The 22,910-nt window shown below is 37.5% G+C and overlaps 1 protein-coding gene and 1 long non-coding RNA gene across 5 annotated transcripts; both read left to right on the top strand.

Annotated features, from left to right (window-relative positions):
* The first annotated feature begins 1,155 nt into the window (after nucleotides 1-1,155).
* Nucleotides 1,156-16,131, top strand: LOC309492509 (uncharacterized protein). 2 transcript variants are annotated; one of them, XM_082161531.1, is made up of 7 exons: nucleotides 1,156-2,130; nucleotides 3,741-4,647; nucleotides 9,759-9,965; nucleotides 11,865-12,012; nucleotides 12,303-12,382; nucleotides 13,351-13,444; nucleotides 14,687-16,131. In XM_082161531.1, exons 3-7 carry the CDS (start codon nucleotides 9,834-9,836, stop codon nucleotides 14,815-14,817), a joined length of 585 nt encoding a protein of 194 aa, XP_082017657.1. In that variant the 5' UTR covers nucleotides 1,156-2,130; nucleotides 3,741-4,647; nucleotides 9,759-9,833; the 3' UTR covers nucleotides 14,818-16,131. The 2 variants fall into 2 exon arrangements, with proteins under 2 accessions (XP_082017657.1, XP_082017658.1); XM_082161532.1 differs by lacking the exons at nucleotides 1,156-2,130; nucleotides 3,741-4,647; nucleotides 14,687-16,131 and adding an exon at nucleotides 4,665-5,236 and having other exon boundaries at nucleotides 13,351-14,038.
* Nucleotides 16,132-16,137: 6 nt separating this feature from the next.
* Nucleotides 16,138-19,329, top strand: LOC309492565. 3 transcript variants are annotated; one of them, XR_014203588.1, is made up of 3 exons: nucleotides 16,138-16,861; nucleotides 17,282-17,371; nucleotides 18,281-19,329. It is a non-coding gene; the product is annotated as an uncharacterized lncRNA (long non-coding RNA). The 3 variants fall into 3 exon arrangements; XR_014203589.1 differs by having other exon boundaries at nucleotides 17,279-17,366; XR_014203590.1 differs by having other exon boundaries at nucleotides 17,279-17,371.
* The last annotated feature ends 3,581 nt before the right edge of the window (nucleotides 19,330-22,910 follow it).

Below are 22,910 nucleotides of genomic sequence, written 5' to 3'. Positions count from 1 at the left end.
CACAGCTCTTTCAGGAACATGACAGTAAAGTGGGAGACCGGATGTCTAAAGTTGGGCTTTTGTCTGGAAACCTTTCAGAAATGATCGCCAAGGTTAGTTCTGTGCCTGACATCCTCAAAGAGATTATAGAGGACAACAAGAGGCTGAAGAACAAACCTACAAAACACACACATGAACCGTTTAAGGAGAAAACAGAACAATTCATTAATGATATGCAGAAAGGAATTTTCCAGTTGAAAAAATCAGTGAAAGACCTCAACCAAATATTAGAATCTTTTCAATTCAACCTGACAAAATAAAAAAACTGCTGAGACACAACTTACTGTATCTTATCAATATTACTGTTACTGGATCTACCTGAAAGAGAACAACACAACTAGCAAACAATATCACTATATTCATTGATTTATATATCAATGAATAATTTCAACATTTCATTGTCTTACAACAACTAACATGGTTAAAAGTTATAAATATACAGGATATCTTAATAAGTCATTTTTATTTTTGATAAAGAAAACGATTGTTAAATGCAGAGATGCAGGAGTAAGACTGTTTTTGCTTGCATTATTGATCAAAAGAACTGAATGTTGTCATTTTGTATATATTATGCACTTCATATTGAAGGGGGTGGACTGGAATCCACTGCAGCTTCAATGTATATGTAATGAGTGATTATAATCAAGGTATTAATCAATATTTTTCCTTCTAAATATCAAATGAGTTGAATGGCTTCTCTGGAGATTGTACTTTGTTATACAAGTTACAAGTGTGATTACTGAAATGCTCTTTTCATGTATTCTTTAATGTCAGTATTTGATATTTGAATGCAGTAACAGTGCTTGCCTATTTATCCCAGCTTCCAGAAATTAAATAGGGACTGGATTTGTGTTTGAGAAAGGTCTTCAACATGTTAAAACATATAGGGGTCATTGAAGTCTTTAGTTTAAGGGACCATTTCTTTGTTAAAGCCTATATTTTCATTTAGACTAAAATGTCCTATCCTGAGAGAAAGAACTTGTTATCTTGATGTTTTGAGATGAGACTCCTGTTTATAGTTAGAGCCTGGCCAAATCCAACCTTGGAAAGGCTGTGTGTTGGTGTGTGTGTAAGTCTTCTTGCTTACAGGTTAAGGAACCACTGGCATTATTGAAGCTGAACTTCTGCTGATGAAACTGCAAACTATCTTCAGTAAATCTTTTCTTCAATTTTTTATAATTCTGACTCCGGGTCTTCTTTCAAACATCTGGTCCTTGGGTCCTAAACTGTTAACCCCTAACAATATGTATGACTTTCATTACAAAACATGCAATAAAATGTACACACAAAACTCTATTTGAATAAAAAAATGCATATAGTAATTATCTTTATCCCTTTAATGTCCTCACTTTTCTTTCTCTTTTGAAGAACAACTAAATCACTTTGTTTTTAAAGGTATAGTCTGAAAGATCACTGGTGTCCATTTGAACGGGATTGTTTTATATATGAATACATTGTAGTATCTGTCATATCTTAATTTGTGTACCTTTACTATAAATATTGTAACGTGAGGGTTCGGTATGTGGTGGTAGATCACTCTTTATGATAATAAACAGCAGAATGGAGACAGAAGACTTTCTCAAGCGGCACTTTTACTGAACTCCGTCACAACAACCACACTTCCTTATACAGCCTTTCACGTGACTTCACTAACCAATCAGAAGCAAGGACTTAGACTGAGATAAACGTTGTTGTGGAACAAAGGGGAAATAGGGAGCTGTTCCTTTAATGTCGTAAGGACGTAAATTGTAGTACGAGCGGAAGGGAATTATGGGTAGAGTAGTCCGGAACACGCATGCTGCAGCATTGAATAGAGCGGAGATGTATGTTTCTTTGTTTTCTGTTGTTTTCATTAGAGATGCGCTGAGTATTTGTGTTCACTGCAACATTGTGGGTCATGTGGATGCATGCCGGAGAGACCAATAAAGCAGCATACTCAGAACACTTTGTATAACTCATCATTTGCACGGACTTGAGTAACTGGTAAACTGTTACGCACACACATACGGCTGCCGAGACGGAGAGCGCTGAAGTGAAAAAGATAACAACGTGAATGAATCAGAGAGGCAGATTCAGCAGAATATCCTTACGGTATCAAATATGTAAACACATAAATATGTAAATAATTAACTGACTAAACATTGTAAATATACTTCTAGTAAATGAACTCAAATATAAATCATATTAGATTCTAAGCATTACAACTTTCCAATATGAAATATGAACTCCACTTCTAAACCTTACATTTCCTCCCCCTCCCACAAAAGAAACGTCCCCGTTTCCCATTGTCGCTACTCGATCCGTACCGGAAACCCGATCTGTTCTGCGCATGTGCGAGAACGAAGTTTTTCTGCCACTTCCTGTCATCGTCAATGTTTCTACGACAACGTCACTGTCACTACTCGATCCGTACTTTACTGCCACGATTTGTACTGTACTGTCCTGCATGTGCGAAAAAAACATGGATCGAGTAGCGACACCCATCAAATAAACAAGTAACAGTAACCACACTTCCTTATACAGCCTTTCACGTGACTTCACTAACCAAACAGAAGCAAGAACTTAGACTGAGATAAACGTGAATGAATCAGAGAGGCAGATTCAGCAGAATATCCTTACGGTATCAAATATGTAAACACATAAATATGTAAATAATTAACTGACTAAACACTGTAAATATACTTCTAGTAAATTAACTCAAATATAAATCATATTAGATTCTAAGCATTACAACTTTCCAATATGAAATATGAACTCCACTTCTAAACCTTACAATATCATTGAACCATTCGGTTGAGCATGAAAAAAAAAGAGGCATTTTTCAAAACATCTATTTTATAGTAAAAACTGATATCAGCCACTGTCTAAAAACACATTAATAAACATTAACTAAAACATTGATTAGTAGGCCTACATCAAAAATTACAAAAACTTTTCAGTGAGGTTTAGTGTTAGAAGTGATCAGCTATTGTAGTGCAGAAATATAAGATGACTACGCCACCTCCTTATTTAAGGCAGGAGGAGCCCTCCACACATCACAATACTTGATTCTACACTCACTCAGAAATAGTCTATGTCTGTCCCCCAAGGTACAATCTACACTAACGCACCCCATAGGGCTTATTGTTGGACCTCAAGGTACATATAAGTTCCCCAGCATTAAAAGGTACATTTTTGTACTGTTTCTTTTAAAGGTTAAGGTACAAATATCAATATCAATTTTTTTTTTACATTTTTTTTTGTAAAAGTTGTTGTTTAAAGGTTTTAATGATACCTTAATTATTTAAGGTAGATTTTAACTTATCACTATATTTGAGTAGCCTTGAAATAAAGGAAATAAAAGTTTTGTAAGTCAATTTGCTGATATTAAATCATTATAATACAATTATCCAGCTGATGAAATTATGATATTATATTGATTATGTAAATGAAAAACATTTTTGTCATGATCCTGGTATCCTTCTCTTACACTCTTCCTCCCTCTTCTGGTCACACTCATTATTACATCCTTCCACGCACACACATCCTCATTCATTATCTCATTCATCCTCAGCTGTTTCTCATCACCTTGTCTCTTCACTCTCTCTCCCCACCTGTTTCCCACCTTCTCTGATTAGACTCTCTATTTCTAGGCTTTCCTTTCTTTGGTTCTTTGTCAGATTATTGCCGAATGTTATGTACCTGTTTGCCTGTTGTTCCAGCCCCTGTCTTGTCGTGTCCTGTCTGGTGCGTGTTCTAGACTGACTGCATTATTACCTCGCCTCTGCTTTGTCCAACCTCCAGCTACGTGAGTGGTCCACGGTTTGGCGTTCCCGTGCTCTCTACGGACCCAGCCTCTCTCTCTCTACCTCCGGGATTTCCCATTGCCGGCCCTGACCGTGTATTTCTGTTGCATTATTGCTGAGAGACTTTCTGTTCCCTTTGGCTGAGATTATCTTCTGTTGGATTATTTACTGAGAGACTTTCTGTTGGATTTACATGCCTTGCGGCCACCTGTGTTCTTTTGCCTGAACTGTTTTTCAACTATTAAATATTGTCAATTCGCCTTCTGCTTTTGGGTCCTCTCTCCTTGCACGTGACAATTTTTGCATTGCATAGCCTGAGTACATTATCCCTAACTTACTGGAGAGCGGGAACGGAGACTGCCAGCTCACTACTTTTGATTGGTGGAAAGATGTGTTAAATATGTAGAGCCAGCCTAGCCTGGATGCCAGCTGAACTTAGCCCCGCCCACAAAATTTTTAGGTCGGGAAGTTCGGTCTGGACTCGTGCCGTTGAGGAGCTATTATGCCCGAACAAAAATTGTTCGGACCAATCAAATTGTCAGGGCGGGGTTTATGCGATGATGGACAGATGAGCAACAGTAACGCAATCATCCACGTCATCAACGAGCGCTTGGGTTGAATTCAAATGACTGCCGCTGGAGAATTGTGATTGCACGAGTTCACGCTTACAAATAAGTCAGATAGAATAAATGCATATTTGGCGTGCTGTACGAGGAGAGGGCTCGGGCTCGGTATTCGGCCCGAACCCAAAGTACTCCCCCGTATTCCTGGCTGTGGAAGAACAAGCCGATGCTGAATGCTGAAAACTGTCAAGGAATGTTAGGTGAGTTGACAGAGTGATAAATATATGCTTCCTCTCATGCTGGTAGACCACAGACGGTTGATTGGATTGATTATTTGAATGTGCTCCTCCTGAACTTTGTTTATGAAACATCATGTGTAGATTCATCGCGAGAGCCATCGCGTCTGTTATAGAAGATATCGACAGCGCATTAATTTTAAAAGAGGAACAGAGAACCGCGATCAAGGCATTTGTCGATCGGAAACATGAATGAAAAACATACATCACTTACTACGTTGCTCTGATTGGTTGTAGGTCTATCCAATTGAGTGCAGAGGCATTTTCTTTCCTGGTTCGGTTGAAACACGCCCCATAATCAAAGCTCAATGGACCAGTATCAGACTCACATTCTGACTAGAATCTGAGTATGACGACGTCAGGCTAGAGCCAGCCCTGATTGGTGCTTGAATCTCAGTTCGCGGTCTTTCTTTCTTTCTTTTGGCCATCGGTGGAGAATAAGTCATAGCATGGTTACTCGTGGTTCTCACAGGGCTTTCAACCGAGGAGGTCCTTCAAAAACGATCAGAAGCAGGCATAGAAGAAACCGACATCGAAGCCCAGAGATTCAGAGGTAAGTTTTTATTTAAATGCCATTTTAGTTGACAAAATATTTGTGGTAGCTAATGCTAACGGGCTAATGTTACCCCTGCCAAATTGTATATGTCCTCTGCTAGTGGATTATAAAGTGGAAGAAACGTGGAATGTTACCGAATGTTTCCTTGGCTGGTCAGGCCATGTTTTTTAACATTAATATTATAAAATATTAGAATTGCAGATGACTTTTCAGAATGTTGAACTATGACCAGGGCTTGTAAGCTCGCCAGTTGGTGGCGTCATAGGCCAGTCCCACCACTTGGCAGCCATCTTGGTAATGCCTCTTGTCAGTTATGTAAGGGATAATGCCCGACGAGGTGTCCATTAACAGAAATTAATGGACGACGCGGAGGCGTGAACCGTCCGACGCGAAGCGGAGAACGGTTGCTTCCGCGAAGTCCATTAATTTCTGTTACAGTTTTTCTCGATTGCTTAAACACTATAACCAGGCTTTTGAACTAAAATTTCAAAACCATAACGCCATTTATCAAAAAGCACACCCATTTCCCTAAACTATAAACACTATTCCCTGTTTTGACACATGAGTCAGATTTGTTGAACTGTCACTGCAAAACTCTACACACAAATCCCTTCATTTCTCATTGCTTAGACCATGTTGTCATTTAGAAAGCACTAGCATTCAAAATTGTTCACTCAAGTCAGCACAGCTTCAGCTCAGTTAGCACACAATTACCCAGGTGGAAACACTAAGAGTCAAAATTTAAAACACATCAATCAGAACCTTCAATGGATATATAAAAGGGCCCAAATCAGTTTATTGCGTTTTGGAACAATGGATCCAGAAAGACATGAAGGAAGAGATCGAGGAGGGATAAGAATGAGGAGGAGGAAGGGCAAGGACAAGAAGACAAGCAGTCTCAGATGAAATTCAAGCCACTCTAGTTGCCCATGTCTTTGTCAATGGTATGACTATGAGGGAGGCTGGGCTACGAGTAAGGCCAAATATGAGTCGCTTTACCGTCGCCTCGAGAACCTTCAGGGAGGTGTGGTGGCAAACAAAATTATATCACTGAATAAGAGACAAACATTTCCAATAGTCTTTGATGAGGTTAATTTTCTTGCAAGAAAAGGCCAGCAGTCGTACAGTCACACAGAGTGGCTGCAGAGTGTGACAGTGAAGGGAGGGCTTCCTTTCTCCTTTATAGTCTTGACTCCCAGAATGTTATCTTTCTAGGTATTTCAACCATATGTGGAACATTCTTAGACGTGTCCATCATATTGTATCCTTGAGTGGAGGCCCTCCTGTTACGTCCCAACACTCTTTACCATTCCAATACAATTCGAATTCCATATTAGAATATGGTTTGTGTGTGCTCTTTTACTGTCATATGTTGGTCACACACATCTTACTGTAAGTAAATATAAAAAAAAAATTAGAGGAGAGAGTAAAAAAAAAAAAGAGTAAAATAGAAAAAAAAAAAGTTTTTGTGTGTGTTTTCTGTGTATGAATAAAAATGTGCCAATGTATCCACTGGTTGTGTCTTTTGTGTTCATCATCTGAAAAGGTTTGTGAGGGGGGGAACCACAAGCAACATAACTTACCAGTTTTGGAAATGTTGTTTTGTATTTATTGCACCAGTGTGTTGGACTATGTTGTAGTGTGTGTGATTTTGAGGGCTTGTGTGTCCTGTCTGAGGGCAAAGTTTGGTTTTTCAGCAAGAGTGAACGGTTTTGAGTGTAGAGCTTCATTTTGACCTGAAAATAGGATGTTTGGGGAATTGGGTGAGACGTTATGGATTTGTGTTTATAGTTTTGAGAATACGAGGCATAGTTTCAAGAAATGTGTTTAAGCAATCGAGAAAAACAATCGAAGGGCATTATCCCACTTATACCATGGTCACTTACGAAAGAAAGAAAGATTTAATCAATTAATAATACTTTAATGTGTTTTAGAGTAAAAATCGTGAGGGTTTTTATTTATTAAGTTGAGCGCACTATTTAATATCTCCCGTATACAGGCGTTGCCAAGCAACGTGGCCACAGCGACCCGACCGCAGCAGTTGATCAGTGAGTTTGAGCCAGCGCAATCATTTAGAACTGTCATCAGGCAAATTGACCGGATGCCTTTCCTAGGTGTACATTATCACTTTTTAATGGACACCCTGCAGCCAATCAGAATCGAGTATTCACCCAGACCATGGTATAATTCGGACTAACAACCAAGGGGGTAATCCATCAGCCGGAAACCGAAGCGTCCCCGGGCGCTGCCATTGATTAGCAGACCATCATAATTCATCAGAATACCTGCAAAAGTTTTTTCCCCTCATAATATGTCTGAAATGGCACTCATCACTGCCGCGTACACTCCGAGCAGAAATGACCTCCAGATACTGTTGTGTGCAGATACAGAAATGCTGCGGATACGGTTCTGTGCGCTCGTATTAAGCACACACACCTGATTTGTATGTGCGCTATTATGGTACAAGGTAAACCATGCCATATGAAAGTATACCCACTAAACATTGGACGTCGGATAGACGTGCAGATCATGTCTATATTGGGTCCGTCGGTCCATGACCAATTCTGGACATCTATTCGACGTCCAAACTAGGTCCACTATTTGGACGTCCAACCATGACCCAACTTGGACGTCATATTGACGTTCAGCATTGGACCTTTGAACTGGGTAATTTTTTTGGACGTCATTTGGACGTCTATGACAGGTGCAGGAAATTTACATGATTATTACTATGTATTTTTTTTTTTTACGCGATAAACGCCATTTTTAAAAAAAGAGTTTGCCATGTAATTTTGCTGTGTACTGAACCTATTCGCTCCATCCACGTTTCATGCCAAATCACGATTCAATAACTTTGAATTTATCATCAACAATTTTGTTGTTTGATTTAATAATCATTGTTCAACATGTTTAGACTGAGCCAAAAAACATTTTAACAGGATAAATTGAATATTCACAAAATGTGTGGGTCTAGGTAAAAAATGTAATTTTCCTGAAAACTATGGATTTATAGCGTTTTGGGAAAGTGCTCCTCAAATATCAACATTGTTATTATCAACATGATTAATACATATGAATAGGCCTACAGATTATTCATAATTATTTAAGATCATTTTCCAAAAACTCCATTTGATCGTCTCAACATCAGGTGATAACTGGAAACGCGTACAAAGGTGTGAGACTAGCTCAAACAGTAGAGCGCTGGTGCTTGTAACGGTAAGATCACGAGTTCGATTCCAACGGAAAGCAAAAACAAGGTGTGTGTGTGTGTGTGTGTGTGTGTGTGTGTGTGTGTGTGTGTGTGTGTGTGTGTGTGTGTGTGTGTGTGTGTGTGTGTGTGTGTGTGTGTGTGTGTGTGTGTGTGTGTGTGTGTGTGTGTGTGTGTGTGTGTGTGTGTGTGTGTGTGTGTGTGTGTGTGTGTGTGTGTGTGTGTGTGTGTGTGTGTGTGTGTGTGTGTGTGTGTGTGTGTGTGTGTAGCCTAAAAAAGTCACTGTTTTGTTTAAACGCGCTGAGCGCGATTATTGTTTGGAAAAGACGTACAGTATCTAATAAAACACACGATCCACAGCAAGCCGACCCTTCCTTCTTCCCACAAACAAACTTTTGTGGACGGAATTCAACATTAGACGTGCGGAAGACGTCGGAAAAAAGACGTCATCTTGCGTCACAGTCTGCACCTTCAAGGGGAGCAAAATTGGACGTGCAAAAACGATGTAGAAAAGATGTCGTTTCGACGTGTCTATGCGCAGTGGGTAGTTACTCATAATGTGTAACCTTAAAAACTGTTTTATGGCTTGATTTTAGAGTGAACTATTTAGGAGAGAGTGATGCAGGCCTGAAGTGCATCTGGAACTGGTCATGGCTAAAACTGAAATATAAGATTAAGGTTAAAGGAGAAGAGCTTACATTCCCTTTAGCAGATGTTGTCAAGAAAATTAATAAGAAGGGTCATGTGAGATGTATTCTCTGCCACAAAGAAATTAATTCGATTCATTTTTTTAAATGTGCTATATATATATAAAGTTGATTGGATTAGATTTTTTTGCTGCCGTATACTTCTCTCCTTTTTTACCCCTGGCCAGTTTTCATGCCTGAGCTGTCTTTGGTAATTGATATTTCTGTTTCAATTAGCACACATGGCACATATCTCTGAGGCGTAAATTCAAGTGGGAGCGTGCACCTCTGGTTGACGACAGTGAAGTGAGAGGTAGTAAGGAGAAGTTTGGCCACACAAAATCAAAGCGAGGACCAGTCAGATAAATGTGTCCAAGGTCAGTGACGCCAAGCTTGGTGAACTGGAAATAAAGGAGGCTTAGTTAAGTTGTAGTTAGTTGGTTAATGTGTCTGTCGTATTTTCTTTTTCACAGTTTTGTAGTTATCAATTATAAGGTTGGTGAAGTAAGTTCAATCAGATTGATAGAAGATTGGTTCACTCAGTGGAACTACACAAGACAATTTAGTGTTTAGTTTTATGTCAGTGTTTGTAAGTGTATCTCTCTCTATCTCAATTCCCATAAAGGCACCAAGTGTTCTGGGTGAGGATCCATCCTCCATTGAGGCTCATGTGAATGTCTTGCATAGCCAGCACCAGAAGATGCAACCTGACTTCAGGATTGTACGGGACCGAATGCAGCAGACGTTTGCATGGCGGCAAAAGGAGATTGCTGATGGCATGACTGTAAAGGACACCGTTAAGAAGTACCCTTTCTTAAGGACACCCACCGGGGTAAGTAAAAATATATCCTAAGGTCATAGTTAGAATTTGTAACGGTATATTCTTATTTGCTGGTCCGTGTGAGTGTAATACGTGCACCAAGTTTGATTCCCTGTCATGGAAATGAGAACTTCACCAGGAGTGTACTGCTCCAAAATGCTATACATACACAGGGCTCTACAGTGCGACCATTTTGCTCGCATATGCCCCTAAAAATCGATACGTGCGAACCGGAAAAATTATTTACGAGCACAATGTGCGAGTAACTACAACCTGCACCTCACCGCTAATCGTTCAAAACAGTAGTAGCCCCGAGTAGCGGGCAGGACGCAAAGCAATGAAATCAATCATATAAAAAATGTCAATCATATGAAAGTTGTTGAAACTCTGGCAGGAAAAAACCAGCTAGTCACCGGAGCACCGGGAGAGATCCCTGTGTGTGGGTTGCTCGGTGGCCGCTTGAGCAGCTCATCACAAAAACAGACCGAGATGTCAGCAGCTGGAGCGGCGAGACAGAAGACAGCAGGGAGAAGATAAGGAGGTTTTGAGTTTTGCTAGCTGGCTATTTAGCTATATCAGGTGCCTTTTGTTTAAACATGTTCAACTTTTCATAAAATCGACGTGCTCGTCAGTTTTACTTTTCGTCAACTGACCAATCACAGCCTGGATGGGGCGGGACATAAAAAAAGTTTGACTTGCTACAGTAAACTTTTAAATGTTGAACTCCTCTAGCATGAATAGCTCTGATTATTGATGAGATTGTAGCATTAACAAATTAGAGACCAATGTAGGCCATTTTTCTTGACACGGGGCAGAGGGGCTAATGATTTACACTGTTGATTTACTATCTATTTCCCTGACCATTTAGTAGTGTACAATGTGTTATTTTTTGTGTGTTCATGTCCTTGAGATGTGTGCGTCTGTCAACTAAAAAAAACAACCAAAAAAACATCAACAAACCCCCCCCCCCCCCCCCCCCCCCAAAAAAAAATACTAACATTGAACTAAACAGGTCTTGTCTATTTGTGTTTGTGTGTCATATGAATAATATATATGTGCCCCATACATGGAAACAGATTGCCTACTGTAAATGGAAAATCTCTACAGCAAAAGGCCAACTGCTACATGCATTCGGTTTGTTTCTACCATTTATTAGTAATTATTTACACAGTTTGTTTACTATTTACTATTTACCTGAGCATTCAGTATTGTGCAATATAGCATACAGAAGGTGAGGGACATTTTGGGGGGAAAGAAGTGCTGCATTTGATCATTTAAACATGTGAAAATTCTATAATCCAAGATGGCCGCCACCATATGACGTCATAATATGCAAATTAAATGGGAAAATGTAATCCCTACATAAACTTTGGGTCATCCTTAATATTTCTCTAATTTACAGAAAGTCTTTATCTTTTATCACCTTTAAGATATAGCCTTTTGATTATGATGAAATTAAGATGTCAAAATCAAACGTTTTAGGAAAAAACTTCTGCCGCCTAAAGGGTTAATGAATGCAAACAACTCACAAATACGAAACTGCTGTTTTGTCCGACTGGAATAAATATTATACCTGTGGTGAGCTATATAGCATATTATTTATCATTCATTTTGGAGCAGTACATTCCTGGTGAAGCTTTCATGACAGTTATTGGGTCAAACCTGGTGAATGTATTGTACTCTAATAAACAAGCAAAAACCACTATGTAACTGAAATGTTATTAATCATCATTCAAAATGTGACAGCGGAAATAAATTATGCAAATTTTAATGGTTTTATAGTATGAAAACTAACATGTAGTCTACACACAAATTTCACATATCTTCCATATGCCATGGAGTAATGCTTCTTATATTAGTATCATAATGATTTCTGATTCGGAATAAAGCTTCATGTTTTTTCTTCTGTAGTTGTGTGATGAGTTGGAACGTATCCGTCCAGCAACAGGGAGCTTGTGTCGGCGATTCACTGAAGTCTTCAAATGTACTCAAAGGAAATGCCCACTATTCCAGATTTACCTGGAGACAAAAGAAGAAGCTCTTACTGAGGATCTTCCAGGTACTGATTAAATGTTAATGCCTATACCACAGTGTTTCCAAGTCGTGGGTCTTAATATGTCTTTAATTCTATTTTAGATTTGTTATTATTCTTATGTCATAAAACAGAGTACTTCAATTGACAAGGTGTTAATTAACACAGGTTCTGTGGGAAAATCATCTTTTATATTCAAATTGCTTACCTGAAATTGCCATCTACACTGGACCAAATGCATAGTGATGACCTTTATATTTGCCTGCACTGCTTCTGAATTAGAAAAATGTTGTTTAAATATCAAGTATGTCTTGCAGATATTGACCTCAGGGCAGCCCTCATCTTTCTGCCTTACATCTTCAAGGAGAACACTGATCGCTTTATTACACTTGTAGAGGTATGTCTTGCTTGCTAAAATCTCTTTTGTTCATCTCCATAACACCAAATACACTTGACAAACGTACTGATAGAAAGAAAATCACATTGTTAACACCACACATATCTCCACTTAAAGGAATACTTTATCCACTTTTAAATATTTCATTACTTTTAAGTGGTAATGAGGCTGATCAATTGACAAGGTGACAATTTTCGGTTCCTTGCCACTGTTGCCTTTGGCTTGCTCAGTTGGGGATATTTGGGGAATATTAATTTATTTTTATCAATCAATAAATTCCACTAGAAACAAACCTTGTTGTATTATTTAAATTTAATACTGTGAAGCTGCTTTGATACAATTTGTATTGTGAAAAGCGCTATACAAATTGACTTGACTTGACTTGACTTCACTTGACTTGATCAACTCATCAGTGTTGCTACGCTGAAGACTTGCTTGGATGGTCCTATTGCTTTTTGTCTTCCACCATTGTTAAATTACTTTAGATTCATCAGTTCTTGCTTAAATCCAGTCAAACTAGTTTTAACAGCAATGCATATCTGTTCTTGTGTGAAAGGAAAAGGTGGAAGTTTATTGAGTACATAAGCACAATATTTGTGCCCAATGACTAAAAAATTAAATTGTACTCTAATTTACTAGCTGAGTCTGCACACCACATCAGAATATAGTCACATTCTAATTATAAACTACTATTTGAGCATATAATGTGTAAAGAAAGAACGTAGATGATGCATGTGCTTAGTAATCTAGTGTATCTACCCAATAACACAATGCTAAGTATTGCTATTTTAACAACCCTATCAATGAACAACATCGCAACAGCCTCACATTCCTCCTTTAAGAACAAGTGCAATATGTCAGAATGGATTAACTTTTCGTTTGTTACCAGAATTTGAGGTATTAATATTTTTCACCAAATGGTAAGAATAACAGGTTAATTTGCTTTTTTTCCGTTTGGCTTTGAATAGACTGATCTTGACAGCCCGTACCCAAATTCAGTTGACCGACCGAGACTGGAAAATGGTCTTCTGACCAAATATTCTGAAATTATACTACAGGGCCGTTGAATGCTTGAATCTGATTGGTTGACGAACGTTCTAAGGTGTGCATTATTTTCAGGGAAACGCACGGCTAAAGTAGTTCCAGGCAGGTCTTGACCGCATTACAGTTCCATATCACTTCGCGTAGTCAACTGTAATAACGGAAAATAGGATACAAATCATAACAAGAAAAAGCATTTCGCCCCATACGCTTGATCTGCAATTTTCAATGTCTAGCTTCACAATCAATAGAAACATGCAGTTTAATTTGAATAAATAAACTATAAAGTCCTATCTATAATCAATAGAAAATTAAACTGAATATAGGCTAAATAAATGGATAGTCCTGCAGCACGGATTTTTATTGCAGATAATTTAACAAATAAATAATTATTGATAGGCCTACTTGTTAAAAGGGCTTTGGGTTTCATTTATTTGGCTAGTCTACTGTCATCTGTCAATAATAGAAAGAAAAAAAGAATTAACGAATTCATTAAAACGAATTGAATTAATTAATAAATAATAATATTGACGCACATGCTTTTCTGTCTCATTATTGCAACATCTCTCTCTAATAACTGCATTAATAACTGCATAAAGCCGGGGACACACTTTAAGGCCGGTTATAAATGTAATTTGATACTTATATGACTGATCATGCCCAAACGCGTGTTCAGCGCGTTCAGTCTGTTCAAAGTCGGTGTTTAAAATCTGCTGCAGTCGATGAAAACAGTCAGAGAATGTGTCAGCTAGTCGTGTGTCCCCAGCATTAGTCTGCTATCAGCGGCTCTAACCTCCGTTACTAACTCTACCTAACCCTAACCCTAACTCAGCATTAGTCTGCTATCAGCGGCTCAAACCTCCGTTACTAACTCTACCTAACCCTAACCCTAACTCAGCATTAGTCTGCTATCAGCGGCTCAAACCTCCGTTACTAACTCTGAAATGACGTTTTGGAATTAGCAACGGAGGCATGGGATTAGATGCGTAAGAAATTAGTCCTACATACAAGAGCGTTTTAATGACAAAAACTTTACAAACATCTTGAAATACATAATCTGAACAATGTTTCGAGGTGTGGTAACTGTAGTATAAGCGGAATAATTGACTTCAGGCCGTTGAATTATTAGAAAAATAATGCACACCCGAGGTGTAACGGCCACTCCGCTTCGCGTCGTGACCGCATTACCACCTCGGGTGTGCATTATTTTTCTAATAATTCAACGGCCTGTCGTCAATTATTCCTTACGTGGACCACATCGAGGTGTTTCGCAACTCGGGAATCATCTCAGCCTTCTGCACATACTTCGTATTCAATCTTGCATATCCAAGACATCTGAAGAACACTCTGATGTTTCTCCAAAGGTACATTGCCAGAATAGTTGTGGATGGTGACCAGCCTCTGCCAATAACTGTCACTAGGCAAATAAATCTCCTCTACTGACTCCACCAGGCCTCGTCCATACCAGTGCCCCAAATGCTCCAGGAGGACATTCACCTTGATGAAACTAATTCATCACATAGGACTCATTCATGCCCATGAAGCCAATTTCACTATTACATGTGGACTTAATGACTACCAGTCAACATTTACAAAATATGAGTCTTTTAGGCGACATGTATATCGAAAACACACAGACCATGTTTTACGTCCTGACGACGACGATGAAGATGATGGAAATACTGAGGTAGCCGATGAAGATTTTGATCAGCCTAGGACACACACTGTCACTGAAAATCCTCCATGTATGAATGAGATGTTAAAGAATTTCAAAGAAAATATTTTCAAGTTCATTCTGAAATGTAGAGAGAAAAATCACCTACCAATGTCTGTTCAAGAAGAAATTGTTGATGATGTTCATTTCTCACTCTTTTTTTAAAGAGAACTGTGATGCTTTTATAGCTTACCACCTGCAGAAAAGTGGTTTTGACATGTCACAAAGTCCAGAACTGAAAAGGGTTATACAGTCTAATGATTTTGTTGATGTGGCCTCAAAAGCTATTCGATCTCCATACATGATAAAAGACCATTGTAAATCCAAGCTTAACAGGACAGAACCTGTCCATTTTAAGTTAAGGGATTCTGTAGGACACTCAGTGGGCTCCTATTCATATGTACCCAATTGATAAAGTGCTGAAAAATGACTGTTCTCATGAGGACATTTGGGATCAAATTCTGAATGAGAATAATCCAGAGACAGACAACACATTTTTAACAGACTACTATGATGGAGACATTTTCAAACAACACATGTGTTTTAAAGATCACCCAACTGCACTGCGACTGCATTTCTATGAAGATGAATTCGAAGTAGTTAACCCACTGGGGTCAAGAAGAGCCAAGCACAAGCTGTGCTCATTCTATTGTACTGTAGTGATTTGGACAACAAGTATAGATCGCAGCAGAGACATATTCATTTAGCGTTGTTGGTGCGTTATTCATATGTTAAACAGTGTGGTTTGGATGTCATCTTAAATCCTTTGCTAAATGATCTTAAAAAACTGACAACTGATGATTTTACAGTAACTGTTGATGAAACTGAACACACACTTTGTGCTGCTCTTGCAACTTTATATGGTGATAACTTGTCAGCTCACATGATCAGTGGATTTACCATGTCATTTAACTCTGGTAGAATCTGTCGTTATTGCATGGCTTCTTATGGAGATATAAAACATGTTTGAGGAAGACAGCTTTGTTTTAAGAACAGCCAACCCAGCTAACACACGACGTCGCAGTTACGTAATTTATTCGTACTTTTTGGTAATTTCATGACTTACCAACTGACAACGTAACTACAACGTCGTATGCTCGGAATTTCATTACCATCATATTACCAAACCACAACGTCGTCAGTACGTCGTCCTAACGTTATAAGATAACCAACTACGTTCCAGATACGTACTCTATTCGTAATAACTTGGTAATTTCATGACTTACTGGCAACGGAACTGCAACGTAACAGGACCGTAATTTCATTACCATCATATTACCAACCCACAACGTCGTCAGTACGTCCTCCTAAGGTTATAAGATAACCAACTACGTTCCAGATACGTACTCTATTCGTAATAACTTGGTAATTTCATGACTTACTGGCAACGGAACTGCAACGTCACGGGCCCGTAATTTCATTACCATCTTATCAGACTGCATTTCTATGAAATATTTTATTTGTTTAAATTGTTTGTTTAGTATTCTGTACGTTTGAAATACGTTCATTCTATTCAAGTAAGGTTATAATTCTAGATGTTTATGTTTGTAAATGTTGCGTGGCTTTGACGTTTTAATGGGCGTGCGCGTGAACCTTCGAGTCGCCCTCAAACACTGGAGCGGAGATGAGTTGCCATGGAAACGGCGCGTCACCGACCGCCCCACTGACTGCAACTGACAAAGCGGCAGAACTCCGTCTCTCGCTGTTGTTTTCACTGCTTTCAGGTGAGTTTAGTCTCTAAAATCACACAAATAATACACACAACTGTTCTTGACACTTCTCGTACTTGTAAGTGACACGCTTCTGTTGAATATTTGCTTTATAGAAATGGTTTAGTGTCTTCGGAAAAAGTCCGTTAGCATCTCAACCGTTTTCAGAAGAGATAACGTTATGCTAACTTCATAGCTTGAGCTTTTGATATGAAAGTTTAGGATTTTAATCACATTTTATGGGTAGATAAGAGGTTTTGATAGTTTTGTAAAAAATAAGTTAGTTTGGAAGTGAGCTAATTTATTTAACATAAACGTTTTTAACATAAACGTACTCGATGACGTCACTTAACGTTACATGGAGTGTGGAAATTGGCTGAAACTTAGCTCAATGGTAAACACAAATTGATAAAACTAGTTCTGTGATTTCAGGAGCAACAAAATAATCCTTCTACAACAGAGGAAGCTCCACGACTTCAATATTTCTGAAGAAAGCTGCTGCCAGAGAAGTTGGAAACAGGTGAAGTGAGGAAGCTCATTAAATAACTTCATATCCATTTTCTCACAATATTTTGTCACCTACTGTATATCACCATGCATCTGTTATTTTAAATTCTCATATTTACATTTACATTTATTTGTTTAATTTATTTTAAGAAAGTTTTGACATCCAAACTTAAGTGACACTGTATGAGCAACATGAATAAGTGAATAAGTAAAACTAAAACCATAGATGAAACATTTAAGATTATTATCAGTGTTGAAAACAGCAGTGCTGCTTCATATTTTTGTGTTTTTCAGGGTTATTTGATGAATGAAAGAAAAAAAAGCATCATTTATTTGAAACAGAAATCTTTACTCTCTCTTCTGGTCAATTTAATGCATCCTTGCTGAATAAAATATGATTTTTTTTTTTTTTTTTACTCTATTGAACCCAAACTTTTGAACAGTAGTGTATATGTTGGGTCTATTTAACAATGAATCCTGGAGAGAGAAAAAAGAAAATGGATTAAACTTTTACATTGGTTTACACAAAAAGATTAATCAGCACAACTGTTTTCAACATTGATAATACTCAGAAATGTTTAGGACGTTTGCATTGTAAGAATGTATAGTATTCAAATATTAAAATGCTGACTCGTTAGGCCATGTGTTCTTTTTAAAATCAGATGATTTCCTATTAATTCAATAGAATGTAAGGGAATAACTCTAGAATAACCTTCCTGATAATGTTTGGGGCCCAGAAACACTATCCTAATTTAAATCTAGATTAAAGACACATCTCTTTAGCCAAGCATTCAATTAACACATCTCATAATCTTGCACTATACGTGATGAAATAGTAAAAAGTGCACATGACCATCTTTTGCCTGAAATAATATGAACAGCAGCAATGCTAATCTTTCTCCTGTTGTCTCCTTGTTTCTATCTCAGGATGCTCAGCATATTTTACTAGAGATTACAGCAGCTCCAGTTTGGATCCAGCCTCACTTGGGAAGACTTCTAATGACATCAACACTCTTGAAGACAATGTGTTTAAACAATTTTCAGATGTTAAATTATATTTTAAAGTGTTTAAACTAATTTAAGTTTTTATGTCAGGTGGTACAGCAAAAATATTATGTATTGTAGTTGTACCACCTGACATGGAAAGTGTACCACCAACCTACCCATACTTGAAATTAGCAGTTTTTATCAGTATTTGAGAGAGCTCTACAAACTTTTTCACTCTGCCAAAGAGATCAGTTAGGCTCCTCTGGATGATGCATTATCATCTTTACTGTTATTACCTTGTAAATTCATAATAACATTTGAGAATATACAAATGGCCGGACAAAAGTTTCTCAATTATCTCAACAGCTTTAAAACTACTAATATGTATAAAAAACAATTATATGAAAGGCTTCAAACCTAAAATGATGGCATAGTTTTTTTTGTTATTATTAAGACACCATTTTAAATTGTTTTCTTAATCTGTTTATTTGTTCGGACAGTTGCACCACCACCTGACATTTTAGGAGTTTAATGCTGCCTTCAGGAATAATCATAAATAGGCCTAGTTTCCTAGTTAAAAAAAAGAAAGGGACATTGTAATTATGACTTCAGAAGAAGAAAAACAAAATATGTATTATTAAATGTACAAAAAAAATGATTTCAAACTAAGGTTTTATAGAATATAGTGATACATGTCATTAAGTTATCAAATTATTTTAAAAGGAAATAATGCACTTGCCACAACATAACTTTGTGACAATGTTTAGAAAAATATACAAGTGATTTTTAAACAAAACTGTCTGCTTATACAGATTCTATCTTTCAGTGCTAATTGCTTTTTATATTTAAATGTTAAATGGGAAAACACTCAACTGTTCTTTTTTCTTGCATTTTTCTTTTCTTATTCTTGCTTTGTTATTAGGGCCACCAAAATGAAGACGTGTAGGAGTAGTTTGATGTTCAAGCTTTTGAAGAAAATCTTGTTCATTTAAATGTAACCTGTTTGTAAACTGTTTTTGCTGTTTGTGCTTTGTTCTATAGTAAATGAACTAAATCAACCAAATTCTGAGTCTGTATATCGTTCATATGTCGTTGAAAAAGTCTCTAAAATAGTTTTGGGCCAATGAGGACAAGTTAAATTAGACCACTGCATGTCCGCCCATATTATTAAAAACTAAAATGACCAACTGGTTACCAATACACGACTGTCGATCCACAACGTTGCCACGACGTCGCCGTTACCTGCTGACAACGTTACAAAGTTACGTTGTAGCAACGTATCTGGGAATTTCACTTTTCCGGTTGCCACGACGTAACTAATTACGTCGCCACGACGAAAGTTTGGTCACCAGATTACGTTGCAGTTACGTAACAGTCACGTATTTGTGTTAGCTGGGAAGGTTCATCAGTGTCATCTTGCCCGCATTCAACAAATCCTGACAACAAAGTGACTTATGGTGTGAATGGTCCTTCACCTTTTGAAGAGTTGCAATATTTAGATGTGACAAAAGCTTAACCACCGGACATAATGCATGATTTGCCACCTGATGGTAAATATTGGCATGTTTTCCTGTTTAGGAAATGTCCCGGTAAAAAGTGTGACCACTCCATTTTTATCTGTACCTGTGGAGCTGCAGTGAGCCCTGATGGTCAATCACAACCTCTGTGATGTAGATTTAACAGAGAAAGCTATCCAACGTGTGTCTGAAGTAACAGTCAACAATGTGAAGTATGCTGTCAGAGATGTATTTGTCATAGATGTCCGTCTTCTCCGTTTACTTCTCCTCAAGCAATAATGGGCTGACTAAGTCCAAAAGGCCTTTTTGGTATTTTCAGCTGAAAAAAGAGAAAAGAAAATATAATTATGTATAATATATAAATGATTTAAAGGTAAAATTACTGATTTACCTTACAAATATTGGATTTTAATATGCATTTACAACAAATATAACTTTAAAACTACCAATACTGAGGTAAAAGCATGATAAGTTTTGTGGTTACTGTCCTTTTACCACACCTATCACAGTAAAACCAGCACTCCAGGATTTTTTGAGAAAGTTGGATCTGCACAGCCATTTCTTCTCTGTGAAACAACTATGCACTGAACTGTACTGTTAGCAACTGGACACAACTGATCCACTCATATTCTGCAACTGGTTTTCATCTGCTAAATGCTGTTGACTCATGCACTGCTGTACTGTTGCAAAGTGGAAGGCACTGACTCAACTTCCCTGACACAGGACTTACATTCACTGACATGTACAGGACTTGAGGTATTACAGACCATTTGATAAGCAGCTTTCATATACTGTAATTCTGATGACAAATGCCTATATGTGACCCTGGATCACAAAACCAGTCTTATGTTGCACGGTTATATTTGTGGCAATAGCCAACAAAACATTGTATGGGTCAAAATTATAGATTTTTCTTTTATGCTAAAAATCATTAGGATATTAAGTAAAGATCATGTTCCATGAAGATATTTTGTACATTTCCCACCTTAAATATATAAAACATTTATTTTTGTGAATGGATGCAGCACTATCGCCAATTGAAATGGACAACTTTAAAGGCCATTTTCTCAATATTTCGATTTTTCTGCACCCTCAGATTCCAGATTTTCAATAGTTGTATCTCGGCCCAATCCTATTCTAACAAACCATACATCAATGGAAAGATTATGTATTCATCTTTCAGATGATGTATAAATCTCAATTTAAAAAAAAATTACACATAAGACTGGTTTTGTGGTCCAGGGTCACATATTGTGCCTTCATCATTTATTTTAAAAGTTAACCTATGATGTAAAGGGGCTTGTTCGTTAATAAAAAAATAAGTTTGTTAAAACGACTGTTTGCATTTTGCCTTTATTGTAAACTTTACAATGAACAGAATTCCTCTATGATCCCAGACTGAGGTTACAATTTAACTTTCTGGATTGTTTTGAAAAAAAGTTTTGAAAGTAATATAGAGTGATGTTTATTTCAAAGTGAATTTATTCTTTTCAGATTAAATGATTTGTCAGTTTATTTACAGGTCTTTATTTTATTTGCATACATATGAATAATTAAGAAAATCTGCAATTTAAACATGTTCCAGCGTTCAGAATTATAGCCACGTTAATAACGTTTTTAAGAAACCAAACCGTTTGTAAATCCGTCAAGATTTCAGCGAGATAAGAGGATTTGTGTTAGTACTGATCACCAAGGCCGCCTTAATGCATGGTGCGTTCACACCAAACGCGAATAGAGCGTCTGGCGCGAGTGATTTCAGTGTTGTAAAGACGCGTTTACGCGCGTCTAGAGGTCCCGCGGCGCGAATGAGGCGAGACTGCTCGTCTGGCCACATCTATACAAAACACCACCACAAGTGATATTATACAACTATATCATTTTAATTTGACTAGGAATTAGGCTGAAAGGAAACAGTATGCTGTTGGGAGAGTGTTTTTATATCTACCACACAGCAGTGTTCAGGGATTAAATCATTTACTAGATTAACGATCGATCAATCTACAAATTAAACTCACTCATACTGTCATCAATTACTAAAACGTCATCCGAATTTGACAAATAGGCTAATACATTTTCTTGTCCCTAATAGTCAACATAATGCACTGTAAAATGAACTGCAGCAGTGCTAAACTTGCATCATAAAACTACAACACTCGAACTATAAATGTATGAATTAAACTCACTGAGACTGTCGACAGTTTCTTTTCCATGCATCATTTTATTATATCCATGTTTGTGGTTAGTTACAGTCAAATCATATAAAACAGTGAAATCGCCCTTGAACTCTTCGGTCTTGCCGATTCACATGCAATTTCACTCGAGACGGTGACGGGAGCTGAGCTCCACTGAAAGGCTTCTTTCCTATTGGTCGTCGCTCGCGAAAATCGCTTCTCATTTGCATAAAGTTGAAATTTAGTTGCTGTGTGTGGTTGTTAAATAAAGTGTCTTGTGTTTATGTGCTCAGTGATATGTTAATAACAATATTAAAATGAAAAACAATATTTAAAAAAAACACTATAGTTAAATGAGACTCTTTAAATTGAGGGGATGGGGGGCCTACAAAACCTCTCAGCCCCGGGGCCTAACATTAGGTTAAGGCGGCTCTGCTGATCACTCACCAGAGGTGTCAAAAGTATTCACATTCATTACTCAAGTAGAAGCATAGATACTAGGTACCAGTAAAAGTACTGGTTTCAAAACTACTTAAAGTATAAAAGTAAAAGTAATGTAAGGAAAAAATACCATTAAGGACAAAAGCTAAGGCCGTGCCACTGGGGCCTATATAGTGCACTACCCCAGCTCCTCAAAAAAAAAACACATTTTTCTAAAGGCCATATTTGACTATAATTATATTAAAATGTTGATGTTGAAAAATTTGGGATGATGCACTAGGCTACCTGTTTCAGCCGTATATATGCCCATAGAAAATTAATTTTCTAAATAAATAAGCTATATAAGCTAAGGAATCAGGAAATTAATAGGATAATGTATTAAGGTTTTTATAAGGTCTATATTGACATTAACAATACGTAAATTAATTAATTCTGTAATGT

This window comes from Leuciscus leuciscus, assembly GCF_965113295.1.
Source record: "Leuciscus leuciscus genome assembly, chromosome: 2".
Classification (NCBI taxonomy): domain Eukaryota; kingdom Metazoa; phylum Chordata; class Actinopteri; order Cypriniformes; family Leuciscidae; genus Leuciscus; species Leuciscus leuciscus.
This window is presented reverse-complemented; position numbering and strand designations above follow the sequence as displayed.

Bases quoted from the DNA above. Each gene is read 5' to 3' on its own strand.
- LOC309492509 (XM_082161531.1), top strand. From the start codon at position 9,834: ATGCAACCTGACTTCAGGATTGTACGGGACCGAATGCAGCAGACGTTT. The intron at 12,013-12,302 runs GTACTGATTAAA...TATGTCTTGCAG, and splicing joins TCTTACTGAGGATCTTCCAG to ATATTGACCTCAGGGCAGCC. The intron at 12,383-13,350 runs GTATGTCTTGCT...GGCTTTGAATAG, and splicing joins GCTTTATTACACTTGTAGAG to ACTGATCTTGACAGCCCGTA.